Source organism: Serinus canaria, chromosome 2, assembly GCF_022539315.1.
Source record: "Serinus canaria isolate serCan28SL12 chromosome 2, serCan2020, whole genome shotgun sequence".
NCBI lineage: Eukaryota > Metazoa > Chordata > Aves > Passeriformes > Fringillidae > Serinus > Serinus canaria.
In genome coordinates this window covers 100,914,038-100,931,550 of record NC_066315.1, presented here as the reverse complement: position 1 = coordinate 100,931,550, position 17,513 = coordinate 100,914,038, and the positions used below count along the sequence as shown (strand labels likewise).

The 17,513-nt window shown below is 42.5% G+C and overlaps 1 protein-coding gene across 5 annotated transcripts in view; it reads left to right on the top strand.

Moving 5' to 3' along the window:
* Positions 1-17,513, top strand: part of MTCL1 (microtubule crosslinking factor 1) — a 101,984-nt gene that overhangs the window by 37,919 nt on the left and 46,552 nt on the right. For all 5 annotated transcript variants that reach the window (XM_050971529.1, XM_050971527.1, XM_050971526.1 and 2 more), the window contains exon 4: positions 16,239-16,298. In XM_050971529.1, coding sequence (XP_050827486.1) covers positions 16,239-16,298 — 60 coding nt within the window. The remainder of the gene's footprint in view (positions 1-16,238; positions 16,299-17,513) is intronic.

Sequence of the window (17,513 nt, the reverse complement as noted above, 5' to 3'; positions counted from 1 at the left end):
TAATAAGTAAAAGAAGTGACTTGAAAAAAAATCCTCCACCCAAAGCAGCCTTTATGGTCTCACACTGAAAAGTGGAGGTCACCAAGGATGCACAGAGTTCCCAGTGAGAACATGCTCCTTTTCCACTGTGGCATGCCTGCTTTTCTGCTGGAGTCTTCATACCGGTTCCTGCCTCTTTTAATGGCCTCAACATACTGCTCTTTTTGAAGATCCTTGTCTTTTTTCAGAGCTTAAAACAGGGAGAGCTGAGCAGTTCTGACCTCAGAGCCAGAGCTGAGAAGTAGGCCCTCAGAGCTATAAAAAGGTTGTATTTTGTGGCAAATTTCTTATCTATACTGCCACTTTTTTACTTTTCTCTTTGATTTAATGGTTCACATTCAAGAAGACAGCAGTAATCAATTACATAGAGGGGCAGAACTGCACACGCTGACCAGAAAGGTGCAAACCTGGCACATTCCCAGTTTAACCCAATGAACTCCAACCCTGTGGCAGCAGCTGTGCAGATCATGCCTGGATTGTGCCAGCTTGGGCCTTAACACTGATGCTGAACTTGGCTCATTCCCAGGATACCCATCACACTGCCACAACATGAAATGACATACATGCTTGCAGTGTGGTGGAACATCAAATGGAATCAAAGAATAAGTTGTGACTGTTGTTTGTGGAACTGTGGAACTGTCTAAGGTATATTTATTTTCAATACTTGCGTGTTTTTTAATTAATGACAAATTATATGCAGGTTTTATCTCAGGATAATAAGAGAGAATTTTCTAAATGCAGCATAAGATAATTACACAACAGTTTATCTTTTAATTCCTATTGCCTGGCAAGTTATCAAGTGACCTTAACTCTAGCTGTTATTCTAAATATGATATGCAGATCTTTTCAAAAAAACAGATTTAAAGATTAATCCTTGCAAAGATTTAATCCTTGCAAAAATTCTGTGGGGTACATACATGAGCAAACTGCACTCTGGAAGTTAGACCCTACAGAAATTGGTGTTAAACAAAAGCTCAGCCTTCTTGTTTACCACATCCATGTTTGCATCTGCTGCTTTGGGGGGCTGCAAAGAAATCTTAAATTGTGACCTCTCTTGCAGAATAAACTGCTTATTCTTCTCCAAAGTGTGTGTAGTCCCAGGATATTTTTCCTCCTTTTTCTATGTGTCTGCCTGACCTTTGCAGCTGAATTTTAGGATTCTGCTGACTGTGCAGCCTCTCCAAGGCTCTTCAAGAAAGTCTATGTATTTTAGGGGTTGTTTGCATCATAAATATCCAATTGTAGGAAGAGAGAAAAATCAATATAACTTTTCTTCATTTAGCAGTTTTTTACAACTGTGCACAAAGGCCCAGACACATTTGCACAAACATCCAAGCATAATGAGGATTAAAGCTCATGATTTGAAGAATTTTGCATCAGCAGTGTGGGCTCTAGGGCTACTTTGTTGCTAGTTGCTCTTTTTTATTTGTCAATATTCAGCTACTGTGTCATGTGGGAGAGGACAAAGAGGCTTCAATGGACTCTGAAATTTCAGTTAATCTCTCTGAGGTGAAACACTGACAGATAGGAAATCAACAGAAAGAGCATAAGGAAATAAAACAGTAAAAAATTGCCAGAAAAGCTGAAAATACCACCCTGTCTCTAATGTGGGAGTAGCCATCTGACTGTATACTACTAAGCCAGTATCCTAAGAAACACCTCAAAACTGCATTTTTTGTGTTATTTTGTTTTTTATTTTAAAAAGACTGAAATAACCAAGTAACAATGTAAGAGCTGGTGATGCTCTTAAAAACTGTAACCCCTTAGGTGACATTGTGGCACTGTTCTACCCAGAATATTGATTCAGAAAAGGACTGGTTGGGTTTTAGATTCTGCTCTCATGATCAGTGTTTGAGAGAAAAAGGCTTTTGAATCAAAAGATTTGAACAGAAACATTCAGACTATAAAAGCCTACATGCATTCACATTCTTTGTTAAAATCCAGCCAAGAGGAAAATACTGCCTTTGGAGCTTATTCCCACATTAGGTCCCATGTAGTTTCTTGCTGTGAAATATATCCAGAAGTGCTGTTCTGTGTTGGGAATGTGTTAATGCAACAGCAGCACTGGGGACATTGCTCCCTGCATGCAGCATGCAGGGACACCTGGCATCCTTCTAATCTCCAATCTTCTGGTGTTAAAGCCTTGTTATTCTTAAGGAAATCAGAGCCCCCTGGCATCTATGGAGAAGACTCTTTCCAGAAAAAAAAAAATAGGAAGAAGAGCAGTTGGTTCAGGGGTAATCTTGTCAAAGCTGTTTTTAAAAATATTTAGTGTAACTACAAGGAGTTTGTGGCCTGGAGTGTTTTCTGCAGACTATTTGCAGACAGTAATTGCAAAGTTTTAAAAGTCTTCCACTCCCTCAGCTCTTACCCTGGGCTCAGCCCGTACCCTGGGCTCAGCTCCTTAGCATTGGCTGGCCTCACAGGTTTATTGTGTGACTGAATATTTCAGCCTGGGGTCATAATGAACATGTCCAGAGCTGCTTGTGAGAGCTGAACAGCCCTACATGTGAGCTTGTGGGGAGGCTCCCTGGTTAAATTCACACTTCCTATGAAAAGCCACACAGAAGTTAGAGGGCAGAGGAAAGAAAGAAGAGCCTAAGGAGAAGAAAGGCAGGACCAGAGGAGAGCACATCATTCAGAGGAGCTGTGTGAAATCTGACAAGTGTGCATAAATATTGGGCCTGCCCATAATGGGGCTGTGATTCTGCAGTTCCTGCAGAGGTGAGGTCAGTGGGATGCCTTGCTGGAATAATGAACCACTCCCATCAATACGTGCAGCACCGCTTTGGAGCATGAATAGCTGCAGTGAATGCTAGAGATTGACTTTGCTCTGCAGAAACTGAAAGGGGTATTGAATTTCAGTTGTGGATAGATCAGGTTTTTTAGTTTTATTTTGATATTATTTTTGTCTCATTTAGGGCCAAAACCCTTTTTATGTCTCAGTGTTCCTGAATGGTGTTCAAGAAGTTTTGTTTTTAAGGAGAATCCCTGTTAAACCATTTGGAAATCATGTAGAGACTACTTTTTTCATCTTGCAGTGTCTGCAAGGCACTGCTGCAATCACAGCAACAAGTGATAGAGTGTACACTGGGCTGTAGAGAGCCCAGTGGCAGAAGGTGAGGTTAAAAACCTTAAGTATTTTCTTTAAGCACCAGTCAGAATCAATCCTTTGCTATTTCTAAAATGTAATTGTGTTATTATTATCATCTGAAAAATGAGGAGGGGATTTCAGATAAGAATATGCCTTCTAATAAAAGTGATAATTTGTTCCTCTTGGAATTTAAGGCTGCAACAAACCTTCATTCTATTTCTTTCATTTCTAATCTATTTTCTTATAAGGCTAGAGTATTTGGCTAAAACCTGCCATTTTTGTGTTGACAGCTAATATGCAAAATCTGAAGGGGATTCAGCCAAATGTGTTTCACTTCCAAGTCATTAACAATAATTATGCCAAGGAGAGTTTTATTTTGCGTAATTCTAGATCTACATTTACTTCAAGTTTCTTTGTCTCCTTCTGGGGCACAAACTGCTTTCTCCAGTTTTCCCATGTAAATGAAAACATGTTATAAATTCATACTCTAGTTATATGCAAAATAAGGAGAAAATAACAAAGCCAGATTAGGAAATTGGGTGTCATTCAGGGCATTTGGTGTGGCCAGGAAGAGCTTTTCCTGCAGTGACAGCTGAGCCAAGTGGCATGGGGACATATTTGTGTATGGGAGAGGGAAAGTGCTGTGTGCCTCTCTGAGATCCCTTTGATTTTTAATTTAATTTCATGTCCCTGTAGTGAATTTAAAGACACACAAGTGTTGAACAGTCAATATTTTTCATGCTGTTTTTGTGCATGCTGCAAATTTTCCCTCATTTATTTCCTTCACTTTCTATTTCACCTTCTTCTATTTTTTTTCCTGGTTTTGGGCTCTTTTTTGAAGAGCTGCTGTGGATCTCTGAGGGCTTTCACTCCTCACTTGTTGATCCCAATAAGCAGAGTCCAATGTCCCCCTCAGGACAAGAGTACTCTACTCTCTGCTTTGCATTAAGAGGCAAAACTCTACCAAAGATGGGGGAGAATCAGTGTCTGGAGAGAAACACCTGGGCTTTGCTACACTTTAGAGATTTACAGGGAGAAAAAGTCGGTGCTTCTCCATTTCCCTTTATCTCATAGGTGGTTCTCCATTTCTCTTTATCTCATAGGTGGTTCTCCATTTCTCTTTATCTCAGAGCTCCCTTCAGGAGCCTGGCAAGGTAGGGCAGCCAAGGAAGGAGAAGTAAGTAGTGGAGGTGATGCCAGCTGCTAATTGCCTGTGGTTTTATTTTGTCTGTCCCTCACAATATTTTAGGTGCCACAACTGGTAGGATCTTAGAAAAGAGCTTACAAAAGGATCCAGGGATTTCAGGTTTCTCAAACAAGCAACAAAATCACCACTCTGAGACTTCCAAGAACAGACTAGAAATGAGCATTTTATCAAAATCCTCCATAAAACCTATAACCATGTAAAGTTTGCCCTGTTAGTGAGCAGGCACATGGGAAGATCAGTCCCACAAGCAGTTTTATTCCCCTTACTTCTTGGTCAGTAGGCAGAGCATGTACCCAGGTAGCAACCTTAAAATGCCTGCTTTAGCACCACCAAGAATTCAAATGATGTGGTTGTTTTGCTGTGGAAATCCTTAACACAGCTATTTTTGCCCTCACTTTAAGCACTGACACAGCAGTAAACCTTGAGGTTGGGCCATCAGCTAAAAAAAGTTTACCTATGAGGAGATGTTTTTTCCAGGTGGCCAAAGAGGCAGAAAGAAAGAGCCAGCAATGAATTACGTGGTAGAGAGAAACGGTTTTCGTGTTTTAATTAGAAAAATGAAAAGTGAAATAATTTCCTCATGGTAATAGTTTCTGTCATCTGAGAAATAATGATCTAAAAAAAATTGTTGGTTTCTGCCAGTCCTTCTTCAGGGCTGTCATTATTCACTCTAATGCATACATATTATTCATAGTCATTATTCTCCAGCAGCCAGCCTGGTATAAAGCCTATTCTGCTCTTAGCTGCCATGTTTCAGTTCAAAAGCTCTTCCACTGATCTAGCCCAGGCATTTCCATTTTGTTATTCCTGGGAGAGTAAAAGCTTTTTGTGATATCTTGCATTGACCAGTGGTAGAGAAAGAATATTTAGCTCATGGTTTGAAGTTTTCCTTCTTCATTTCCCTTTTTGCTTTGCTTTGCTAGTCAGAGAAAAAAGGTGAAGATTTATCAAGTCCCTTACCAAATCTGTGCTTGCTTTTTCTTCAGGCTTTGTAGAATAATCCTAGATTTGTGTCCTCGCCTGTCAGACCTTGGTAGGGCTTCAGGATGTGACCTGATCACCTCCTTTCATCAGGCATCCCTGCTGCCTCACTTTTAATCACAGCAGAACAACAGTAATCGTGGATTAGTTGTTCCTAATTAGATACCTCTCTGCAGCAGCCCCTGAATGATGCCTGGTCTCCTACAAACTCCTGTTTCAGTGGAGACAATGAGAGCCTTATGCTGCCTGAGGCCTTAGTCCAAGCCTCAGTGAAGTTAATGAAAATGTGAGATTTTTTTTAAGGGCATTAAAGATGTATAAATGTGTATGATTTTGGCACAGAATTAATTTCCACCCTGGTATCTGGTATTTAGCCATTTGTATATGGTAAAATCCTGTACTTCATATGCTGATTTACAGTAAGAAAATCAAGGTGCTACTTTATGTTTTGGTTAAAAAAGTGTAATAAAAGGGTATTTCCCCTGATTATCTTCCCAGCCTGCAGTCCCCAGCAGGAGCTGCTTTGCTCTACCTGAATGCTTTGCAAAGCTTTCCACATGTGAAGCGGTTCCTAGGAGTAGGCAAATCAAATACAAAGCACATCAGGATGTTCCTGCTCTGATGTGCTTCAGCATGAGAAGTGCACAGAGATTAGAAGGTCTTTGGAGTTACAGTCTAAAAATGACTTTTCAGAAGCTGGTTTGCAAGTCATCTTCAGAAACTTCTTTTACTAGGCAGCAACAACAGCAAGCGCTGCAAAGGGATCCGTAAGCTCTCCCCACGTGTTTTGGTGTGTGGTTACAGCCAAGGACACACTGACTGGCATCATTTTTCAGGCACTGGTGAAGTCAACAGCACTGCTCACCTTTTTCATATTTTATTCTATACTTGGGGTTGGGCCCATAAGCTGTGAGTCTCCATTTGTTATCATAATAATTTCATAATAAAAGTACCATGTGCAGTGTGACTGTGGTTAAAGATTCATCCCCTCCAAAGAAGAGGAATGGTACAAGTTTCCCAAGCTGCCTGACAGTGCAGACATGGTCCCCTCCTGCTCAGTCTTGGGACTGGTCATGGCTGTGGTGGCCTTGCACTGCTCTGGTGGATCCTACAGTTTCTGGAGGGAGGAAGGCTTCTTATCCAGAAGCAGCTCCTGAAACCAGCCCTGGGTGTGTGACTGCTGCTCACCCCACACAAGAGCATGCAAATGTGGTGTGATTATTGTTTGGTTGGTTGGTTTTGGGTTTTTTTTCAGTGCTCCCATGTTACTATTTTAGGCTTCTTATGTTTGTTTTGATATTAGCAAGAAAGGCAGAGAGGAAAACAGTGGGATAAGTTCTCAGATAAGTCTGGAACTAATTATTTTCCTCATTTAAGGGACTGCAAATGGGTCATCCTCTTTTTCCTTCTGTTCTGCACTGAAAAAGAAAACAGATAAAACATTGTCATTTGTAATAAATTTGTATCAAAACAAAGTGCAGGACTTAGGCCCCCAGTTTGATGCATTTAGAGAGGGATGAATGCAACAAAGTTGAAGCTGTGAATTCCTCCTTTGGGCAAGTGCTGAGCATTATTGTCTCCTCAGACACCACTCTTTGAAGTACTGAGGCAGTGAAATGGGGAGGCTCAGGGCAATCAGCTCCCATGCCAAGGCATGGAAAAGCTGTCTGTCCTTCCCAGGAGCTACAGAGCAAATCAAGGGGCATTATCCCATGCCCTGCTTTCACCCATCTCTCAGATGTCTGAGACCTTTGAGACCCTCTCTTGGGTCTGGCTTCCCCACATAACACCCAGTAATGCACAATTTGTTTTTAATTTTTGCTTTTGTCCACAGACTCAGTGCATCCTTCTGTATCCAGAGGCAGAGACCCTGAATCCCAGCAAGGAGCTTGAGGCAGCTCATTTTAGGCTTCAAAGCAGCAGTAGCATCAGAGAGTGCAGCCCCTGCACACTCCCCGAGCACCCCAGCTCCCCCTAGGCAATCAGAAGAGATTCCCAGGCAATCACAGTCCAGCCCCAGGAGCTGGCAAAATAGTTAAGGGTAACTCAAATACCTGCATGGGTTGAGGTCTCCTCAGAATCATGCTTCAGAACAGATTATTTCACTATTAGCGTCTATGGAATATTTATAATTTTTCTGTGCATTTTTAATTTTAGTGTTTGAAGCACTGTGTTCCCACTTGGGCTTCTCATACTCCTTTCTAAGCACATTTTTGTGAAGTTATATCAATCATGTAGAGTTTTTCATTTGATATTTACAGGGTTGCTGCTGGCACATCTTTGTAGACTGGTTTCACTAAGGAACTGCAGATTTTGCACTAAGGAACTGCAGATTTTGCAATTATATGCTCTCCTTTTTTTCCCTCCTGTCCATTTCCAGCTGCAGTCTGGCACACAGGTAGCCTAGCACTTTTCTCCCATGAAGGCAACTCTTTCTTCACAGAATATGTTGGAACAGTGGGTGGACATTGCACTGACATGCTTGGAGGAGCTCTGTCCCCTTCTTGTCTCTTGTGCCTGCCCCGCTTTCACTGTTTCTTAGTTACAAATGCTACACTCTGGCTTGAATTTCATTCCTGTAATTGATGGCCTTGTTCATTGTAGCAGAACTGTCTTTATTTGGGCTTGAACTGTGACTCCTATGGCTTGCTGAATATGAATGGATTGGGAGTGACCCATTACCTGGCAGTAGATTGGTGTAGGCATTGAATGTTCTATAGGAAAGTGCACCACAGGTAGCAGCTATCCAAAGTTCAAAAATGTCAGCAGCTATCCAAATGCGAATTTACTGTCTTTTTGCTCTATTTTTATAACTCCCTTTTTCAGAGTGCTATGTCCTTAAAATTGTGAATAATGGATGGGCAACTGAGGATTACAAAGACTGTCTGGGATATGTTTGTTGGGATCATTGAAGGTGGCCTTTAATCTCTCTGCTTCTTTAGAATTTTATTTAATACTTCATTTAATACATAGAAACAGCGAATTGCCCTAATCCAGGGGAGATTGAAAATGCTTGTTCTCATAGTTTTCTGCTCAAGGAAAATTTTCCTTTCCATCGCCAATGTAAAGAACAATCCTGTGGCTGTTGATCTATTAGTGTGGACAGCCCAGCTGTTGTGCAGGTGTGAATATCTTTCTCTGCAAAAAGACTTCCAAAAATCTTATTTTTTCTAGATTCTGTGAAATTTGCTCTTTAGGCCCATACCTTGAACACTACAGAGGTTGCAGAGCTGTTTGTTTTCTCCCTCTCCCAGTTTTGTAAATGGTTGCAGTAACCTCCTGACCTAGTATGGGCTTGGAGCTTTACTCAGCTCCTCTCCTCCCCTTTATCAACACTGCCCAAATCATGTCTAGCTCTGCTTTGTCCCCTCACTAGTTTGTTCCTACAGTCCTCAGGAAGCCTGTCCTGATAACGGGACTGCCAGCTACATAGTATTACTTTCTGAAAGGTTTTGGTGCAGAGAATTAGCAGACTCTGAGACTGGACAGCAGGTGTCTATTCCCTGTGTATATACTGCTTACTTACCCTTCTTCTGGAAAGAACAACCAAACAAACAACATTTATGCTTGTAATAGGTCAGCCGTGCCACAGGGTGTGCAGTGACCAGCAACAGATACTCTCATACTGTGTTCCTTTGGGAATGCAAACTCCCAATCCCATCTCTGAGCACTACCTGGCCTGCAGTCCCACTCAGTAAAGAATTCTGGGGAAGCATTTTTTCGTGGAGAACAGGAGGGAAGGACAGTCATCCTCTGTTTCTGGGGCAGTTTACATTTAGCACTGATGGGTGATGCAGGTGATGCCAAGCAGTGTGAGGTGGATGGTGGATGGCAGGGCAGGTGTGTCAGGGGTGGCTTGTTCTAGCAGTTGTCTATTTTGCTCAGACTGCTGCAGTGAGAATCATCACAAGAGAGAAGAAGAAGGCTTTAAAATGGTTTTACAAGTTGTTTCATCTTCTCAGCGAGTTTTACAATGCCTGTTTGCTCTAGAGAGGTGGAGAAGGGAGCCCAAACTGCCACTGCTGGCCAAGGGGCTGGCAGGGTGCCTGCCCTCACAGTGAGAGATGCTGTTTCCCTCTGGGCATGCTGAAGTGTTGCCTGGGCTATGAGCAGCAGGCGTGTGCCTTTCTGTGGGGTTTCGTGGCTGACGATGAGCACCATTCCTGTTGCCAAGTTGTTTCAGGACAGGTCTGTTTCTGTGTGTACATAGTGCCCAGCACATTTTTCACGGGCTGTCTGCTGGGGGATTACACTAACGAGGTAATTAGAGGGCTCAGGCAGTGTCAGCACAGCAGCACATACCACTCGGATTAAGCCAGACTCTTCCACAAGTTCTATCCCAAAGGGGAGCAGGTTAACATGGCTCCCTTTTGCAGGCTGCTGCTCCGTCCCTGCAGCTCAGCTGATGCAGAGGAATTTGGGGTGCTGCTCCTGCCTTCTGTGCCAGTGGGGAGGAGAGGGCGGGTGGTCCTAGCCATGGTTACCATGGGCATTACAGACACAATGTGGTGGGAGCTGGAGCAGCAGAGGGCTGGCAGCAGCCCCCTGCTGTGGTTGGCGTGGATGCCGCTCCTGCCTGGCAGGATTGTGAGGGATGTTGTGGCAGTGGTTTCCTCCTCAGGCTCAGGAGGTGCCCAGGCAGAGGGTTAGCACATGTGCCTGTGGTGCGGGGTGAAGGAACGGGCACAGTGTGCTGTGCAGAGCCCCCATTTAACTGCTGAACAAGTGGGAGGGTGACAAGGTTCATCCCCATCCAGAGGGATGTTTGCTCCTGGCACATCAGTGTCACTCTAGTAGGGTAGCAGGAGGGGAAAAAGCAGCATTTTCTGCAATCATCTGCCTGACTTTCTGCTCTCCTTCACCTGAAATAAGACTCCTCCCTAAGAAAGAGAAGTCTGATCTCAGTGTGTTATAATTTTATGTATTGTGACAAAAGTAATAAAATTGTAATAAAATTGCATCTTAACAACATGGGATAGACAGGGACTTTTAAAATATATTTTAATGAATTTAACAATTTACTAGGAAATGTTTGGGCAGAAGAACTGTGTAAGACAGTGATAGACATTAGTGGTTAGGATCTCAGCTGTCTCTTGCAGGATTTATTTTATTATATTGATAACAATTATCTTTACTATATCTTTTACCAATTATTTCTGTAATCATTTAGTAGTTATTTTATTAATAAGAATTATTATATTGGTTTATGGTCCCCATATCAGCCTCCACTGACCAAATAATAAGTGAAATGGCTCAGTGTTGTGAGCTGAACACAGAGCCAGCCCAGCTGTCTCCCATCCTCCCAAGAGCTGCTGTCTAACCTTCCAGGGCTTCAGACAGCAGGTGCAACCCTGCTGCTTCCCTCCCCAGCATGCTCCCAGACCTGTCACACCACATTATTTGTAAACACCAAGGCAGCTAATATCACAGCCTGCATGTGAAGGGCACCAGGAAGCCACATGAGACAGACAGTGCGGTGTGTTCATAGCGAGAGGCAGAAGAAAGAGGCTCCTATTCATAAGCTTAGCACAATAGAGTAATGCAGCGTTAGGGAAATTTAAGCTGGCGCTGAAAGCTAGTGTGCTTTGCTGCTCTTTTACTCCAGGGATGTCTTTTATCCTGAATTGTAATGCTTATGATATTTCAGACATAGCTTGCTTTGCTAGGTCATGTGAATGATGAATATCGTGGTATTTAGAGGTTTCTAGCAAAGGAAACGTACACGGGAATGAATGGAGATACAGATCACTTGCGTCAAGCCCAGCTTTATCAGCGGCTGGTGAGATATCTTTTTCAAGGGCCTACAGCAATTGAAAAGCAATTAGAATTTCATTGTACTTTCCAGTTCCATTAACCATCCTGTAGATATGTACAAGAGTTCACAATGAAAAAGCTGTACTTTCACTGCACAGCTGGTGAAATACAGAAGAATGGGAGGGCAGCAAAGCAGATCTTCAGTCGAGTACTTGGGACTTAGAGACACTTCAGGCCTAAAGAAAGAATGGAAAGTCACCCTGCCCTACCTTAAATAAAGGAGATTGCTACAGAAATGGGAAACACTTCCTTTTCCCAAATGGGCTGGTAACAATAAAGGACAGTGCCGTGTGATAGTTGAAATCTGCCCCTTCCAAAGAAACAGGTTCTGGTCATTGTCCAGGGCATGTTTTTTCTTCTTAGAAGAGTTTATTCATCACTGATTTAAGAGTGTCAGACCTCTGCACAAAGGGTTTTTCCCTTTATCTGCAAGACTGGACAAATGGGAGAGCTCTGAAACAGTGAGATGAAGGAGAATCGTGCACGTCCTCAGTGTCAGGGTTAGGCAAGTCCAAAGCTGCAAAAAGTTAAGAGGGAAACAGCCTTCAGTGGCCAGCAGAGTTCCATTTGTGTGGATGGGGTTTGCTGGAGAAGGAACATGGAGATCCCCATCCTTTTTCATCTCCTGACAGAATCTTCCTATGCAGTCCTGCACAGTGCCTGGAAAATGCTCGCAGTGAAGGGCTCCTGATTAGTGGTGCAGTTAATGAACACTGGTTTACATCTCTTGGGGATAAATCCACCCTCTGACCATCTGTTAACAAGAGGATCTGGTTTTCTTCTGATTCACATAGATGCCAAGCAGAATTACCTTCATTTAAACCACTGGTGTTTCTTGGAGAGGAAGTGCTATGAAAAAGTCCGTCCATTGGCAGGATCTCTTGATGAGTCGCATTCTGTGGGGCAGAGATTTCGTCTCTCTGGATGGTTTGTTCATTCTTGAACATGAGAGGCCCCAACAGCTAGCAAGAATTTAGCTCTTGCTATGAAATGGCAATGTGCAGCTCTGAAGCTGTTGGCCTTGCAGTTACTGGTAATCTGTGAGTGGTCTGCTTCACCTACTGCTGGATTTGGAGAAAGTGGGTTAGGTCAATTGTGCATAATTTTTTAAAATACTGTCAGGTCCCTCACAGGCAGTATCTTCTAATGCATGCAAATGAAGATTGTGATTATCCATTTCAAAGCAATCAGTAGCAAGCCATCATTGGCACAGAACATTATTTATACAGCTGATAAGTGCCAGTGATGCTGGTGTATAATTCCTCACACATCACAGTAACAGAAACTGCCTTCAGGGCTGGACTTTCCAATCCAGCCTCTCTGTTTTTGAGTTGCAGACATTGTCACTTCAGCGACTGACTACTGAATTTTGCAGGTTCAGTTTGATGCACATATGATAGCAAGCCCAAGCTTGCCTGCAGATGTCAGACTGCCACCCAAATTACTTGCTCCTCTCAGCTGCAGTGAATAAAGTGACAGGATGGCAGCTCTTAGGGACTCTTGGTTCTCTCATTTTCCAAATTCTTCTCCACCAACACCTGTTTGCAGCTCTATTCTCATCCTACTCTGCACTTGCTTCAGTATGAAATTTGGAGTCTATCATATGTTTGCACATGATTGCTCTTAACTTAAATTTTATTTCCATATTTTGCTCAACCTCCAATTCTAGTGCATTGACTCCTGCTTGCTGTCCCCCATGTAGGTTTCACTGCTCAGTTTGCAGGACTCTTCTTTGACCTGTTAAAAATGGAATTCACCAGAAAATGCAAATTACCTCTTCCCATCCCTGCTAGGCTCCTAGGGAAAGTAAAAATCATTGTGTCACTGTTAATACTGTAGTCCCTACACCCAATAATCTTTTGGGAAGTTTAACTTTTAAAACACTGGGCCTCCATACTTTAGCTCTCTTTGGTAGCCAAGAGGTCCATCAACAAATTGCAGTGCAACTGTAGAGGTAGGAAATGTCTGCACAAGTAACCACTTTCTTAAGAGACTCTGTTAACCAAAGGACTAATAAAATCTTGTTTAACCATCATTGAAAGACTTTTTGGTAGACAGCCAATCCTGGCTGTTCTCTTGAGTATAGAAAGTAGTATAGAAATGTTCTTTCTAGCATTAATTCATATCAGCTTCGGATGCCAATATCCTGTACATCAAAGAGAAATGCTCATTTATTAGACCATTTTGAATTTTAAATAATTTAAGCTTGTAGCACATTCCCCTGCTTTTAGCAGCAGCAGCCTCTGCCTGTAGCCAAGCTAAAACAGCAGCTGTATTGGTTGGTGTTTCATACACAAGTGCAGCCTGGTCCCATAGTCCTGAAACAGAGATACTGCCTTGTTTTCATATAGGGCTTAGGGGGTTATGGGCAGGCAGTGCCTTGTTGCTATGCTCGTGTTCAAGTCCTCCACTGACAGATGTGAGGGAAGTGTCTCCCTGTAATCCACTGGCAGTCCCCAAAGGCAAATGTTCCTGTCTTTTTCTTGCACCAAGGACAGACTCAGCCTAAGGTTGAGTCTCTGCTGTATGGAAATACAAAGCTCCCACCTGAGCACTGATGACAAAGTTTTTCTTATGCAAATCCAATAGGCACAGTGTGAAAATGCTAAAATGAGGCCTCATCTAGGGTAATATGTCACAAACCTGTTAGTCTGGATCTGTGAAATTAATTGTTTCAGTGAGGAATGGAGCTTACAGTTTTCAAAGCTGGATTGCTACCTACCTGTTTCTCAGCCTGTCGTCCACGTCATCTACCTTATTTTTAATTCCCTTCTCCTTGTTTTCCAAGTATTATCCTATACTACACAGCAAAGTCTTTATTACTTTATCTTGCACACCATAGTCCATGTGTTTATATCCCCTAGCTTCTCAAGCTGGATGTGTCTAAGTGTAACCTTTTGCCTACAGGTAAGAGCAAGGGGTTTTCAGCATTTGGCACAAGGCTTTTCATTTCTAGCATGATGAGCAGCTGTTTGCTACAAATGGGCATTGAGGCCTCTACAAAAGTTGATAGCCTCATGCCTGACTCTAAGGGCTTACAAATTAAATGCAGTATCAAGACAACCTCCTTTCACTCAAGTTTTTCTTGCTTGAAGTCACATGGAAAAGAAGTCAGATGTGTGGACCAGGGCAATGCCCTATCTCTCTTCAGCCAGATAGGCTTAAGGTTATTCTCAGAATAACCCCTCTTATGTGCCCAGGAGTGATGCTGCTGACTGGTGATTGCTTTCAGTTACATATCTGCTTCTAGAATAACACCACATTAAAAAAAACCAAAAAAAAAACAAAAAAGGGAGAGAAAACAGTAACTGTTTATCCTGCCTAAGGTTTTTTTTTTTTAATGATGATTTTAGTGTTTAAAGTCTTTTTTTATTGAACTGTTTCAGTATCCAGAAAAAGACATTTCTCTTACTCAGCTTCATTAGTTGTAGGAAATCGCTGGATTAGAGAGCAGATTAACAAAAATAAACTGTAGTATGTCTTGGGCATATGGTGCTGTGTATGAATGTGTTTTAACTACTTATCTGTGTATAACAAAGAGTAGAAGGAGAGATTTGTCTTAGTGTGCAATAATTATAATGTGCAGTAGCTGCATAGCTGAACAGACAGAAGCCCCAAAGCCAGGGAAATATTTTGTTCAGATTTGTGTGTGGTGTGTGTGCTGGTCCCCGAGCTCACAGCGTGTTTTCTGCCAGCTCATGGCTGGGCGCAAGGCTGGAATTAGCTGATTAACGGGATGCCTCTCCCCCCTGTCCCTTCCTCTTAGCTCCTGTTTTGCAGTGCTGGGTCAGTGTGGGTTACAGAGACTGGAATTTAGCCCACCTGACATGGGAGCAGGGGCTGGTCCAGGAACACTGCTCCATCTTGCCAACCGTGGGCAACCCATGACATCCCAGGTTTTACTTCACCTGGAAATTGTCCTCCACAGAGCAAATATAAACAGAAGTAATAAATAAAAGAGGCCAGAATATCAGGGTGATCTGGGCAGTATCAGCCTTCAGGCTCTGGGCACAGACAGAGCAACATGGCCTGCTTTGAATTCAAACTCTGCAGTTTCCAGCTTTTGGCCTTTTTGTCTCTGATATAACTATTGATCATCTCAAACTGATAAGTGTTAAATTGATGCCTTTTCTAAATAGGCCCAGCTCACACTAGTTTGGAAACCAGTGTTGACACACAAGTAAACATTGGTAACATCCTGATGGTGCTCTGCCTCTCACTTCTCAGGAAAACTGCTTTTCCACTTGGGAAATGAGAGGTTTCTCAGTGAAGCACTGATGATGACATCATTTCCGTGTCTTAAAAATATTTGCTTATAAAGGGATATAAAGATTTGCAAAACCAATAAAATCTGGTTTATGAAGTAAATTTAAAAATACCTGGAGAATTATCTGGTCTTTATCTGGGCTCCTCAGTATGTTTGCTAGCACGGATTAGCAAATAATGTTATGCCACATAGCTTAAACATGCATGTCTTTGCCTATTTTTTGGGAGGTTGCTTTCCTCTGAGGTTTCCACCACGTGTTTCACATTGACTGTGAGTAAGATTCTTGGACTTCTGCCCTGGATTAATCAAACATGAATCATTGCCCCATGCAAAAAGAAAATTTAGCCAAAAATTGTGGTGGTCCATAGAAGAAAAGTGTGGGGGGGGGATGTTACCCCCTCTGTGATGTTTTAACTAATTTTATTCTTGTCTTGGTGGGAAATTTTGGGCATTAAAAGATTCTCCGACAAGGACTGGATCATCTCGTTCTTTTAAGGATTATTATGAAAAATTAAATCCCCATTTGTTCAGGAGAATATTCTTTCTTTCTTTCTTTCTTTCTTCTTCTTTCTTTCTTTCTTTATTTCTTTCTTTCTATGTATTCTTTCTTTCTTTCATTTCTTTCTTTCTTTCTTTCTTTCTTTCTTTCTTTCTTTCGTTCTTCTTTCTTCTTTCTTTCTTTATTTTCCTTTCTTTCTTTCTTTCTGTCTTCTTTCTGTCTTTCTTTCTTCTTTCTTTCTTTCTCTCTCCTTAATTAATTGTATAGTGGTGAAACCTGCCAAACTTGCAGTCTTTGTATTTAGCTTATCAATAACACAGCATTGCTTCTGTTGCAGAGTTCCCTGAAGAGGAGAGGCAGCAGAGAAATCCACAAAGAAAAAAAGACATTTACCCAGGTATGGTTTCCATGAACATGCAACTTTGAGCAAAAATCACACAGTACAACTCAAAATTTATTTTTATGGGTTTTGACAAGGCCATCAGGTATATTAACTTGAGTGCAATTAGGCCTTAATCTACTGAGACCTCCCAGAGATAATGTAGAAGCAATTTAGGACAAAAGTGCAGTCTCTAAACTGTGCAGCTTCTCAGGCTCATTGTGCTTGTATCCACTGATTGAGGCTGCAGGTTTGCTACTAGAGGAGCAAATCACCTTGCCTCACAAAATAACTGGATCACAGCTTAGGGACTAACTAAATTTATACACTGTGCCAAAGGTTTTGTGCTAATGAGTGTCTTGGCAGGAAGGCAGTTCACACACTGCAGTGACACCTCCCGAGCTCTCGTGTCTCCTTTGATCTCCCTGATGTTGCAGGAACTTGTGCTCCCCAAAGCTGAGGTATCTCAGAGAGCCCAAGCTGCCCACTCAGTCTTTCTTTGGACGCAGGTTTTATCAGAATCTCGTTGGTCAGTCCTTCTCAGGAAAGCAGTCTGCCCGTTTTCCTCTGCTTTTTGTGCTGACTGTAGGAGTTAAAGCTTTTCCCAGCACCCGCACAGTTACTGTTTATAGCCAGGGAGATGGGGATAGTATTTCACCTTGCTGGGAAAGGAGCCAGCAGAGACATTGTGCCTTCATTAGAGAAGGGATGCACTTCCCCTGCTGCCCCCTCGGCAGGCTCAGCATACGCAGCCGAGACCTAGGGGCTGTCTAGTCTTAAAGTCCATTGATTTGTAATAGAAACCATAATAAATCACTACAATATGTTGAACTTAAGGGAGTAGGGCAGGCAGCTGAGTGGGCACACTGGGGGACTGGCCAGGGGCCAGGGCACTTCAGCCTGCTTTCCCAGGCCACAGCAGACTGAGCATCCTGGCCAAGATGACACAAGCATGGCTTAATCATACCTTAAAATGAGGCTCTTGCTATGGAGAATTATTTAAGCCGTCAGTCAGGTCAGAGTTTGTTTTTCTGCAAGTATGTAAAATATTTGGATGAAGTATATACACATGCCCACACACATGCAAATTACAGATGAAGCTACATGAAGGCACAATTGTGTCCATAGGGGTTTGTGAGCAGCACTGTCCTTCCTTTCCTCATTCCTGGAAATGCAGAACTGTGCAAAGAGAATGGATTCTCATGCTTGCTTCCTCCGCCCAAATCCAGGCAT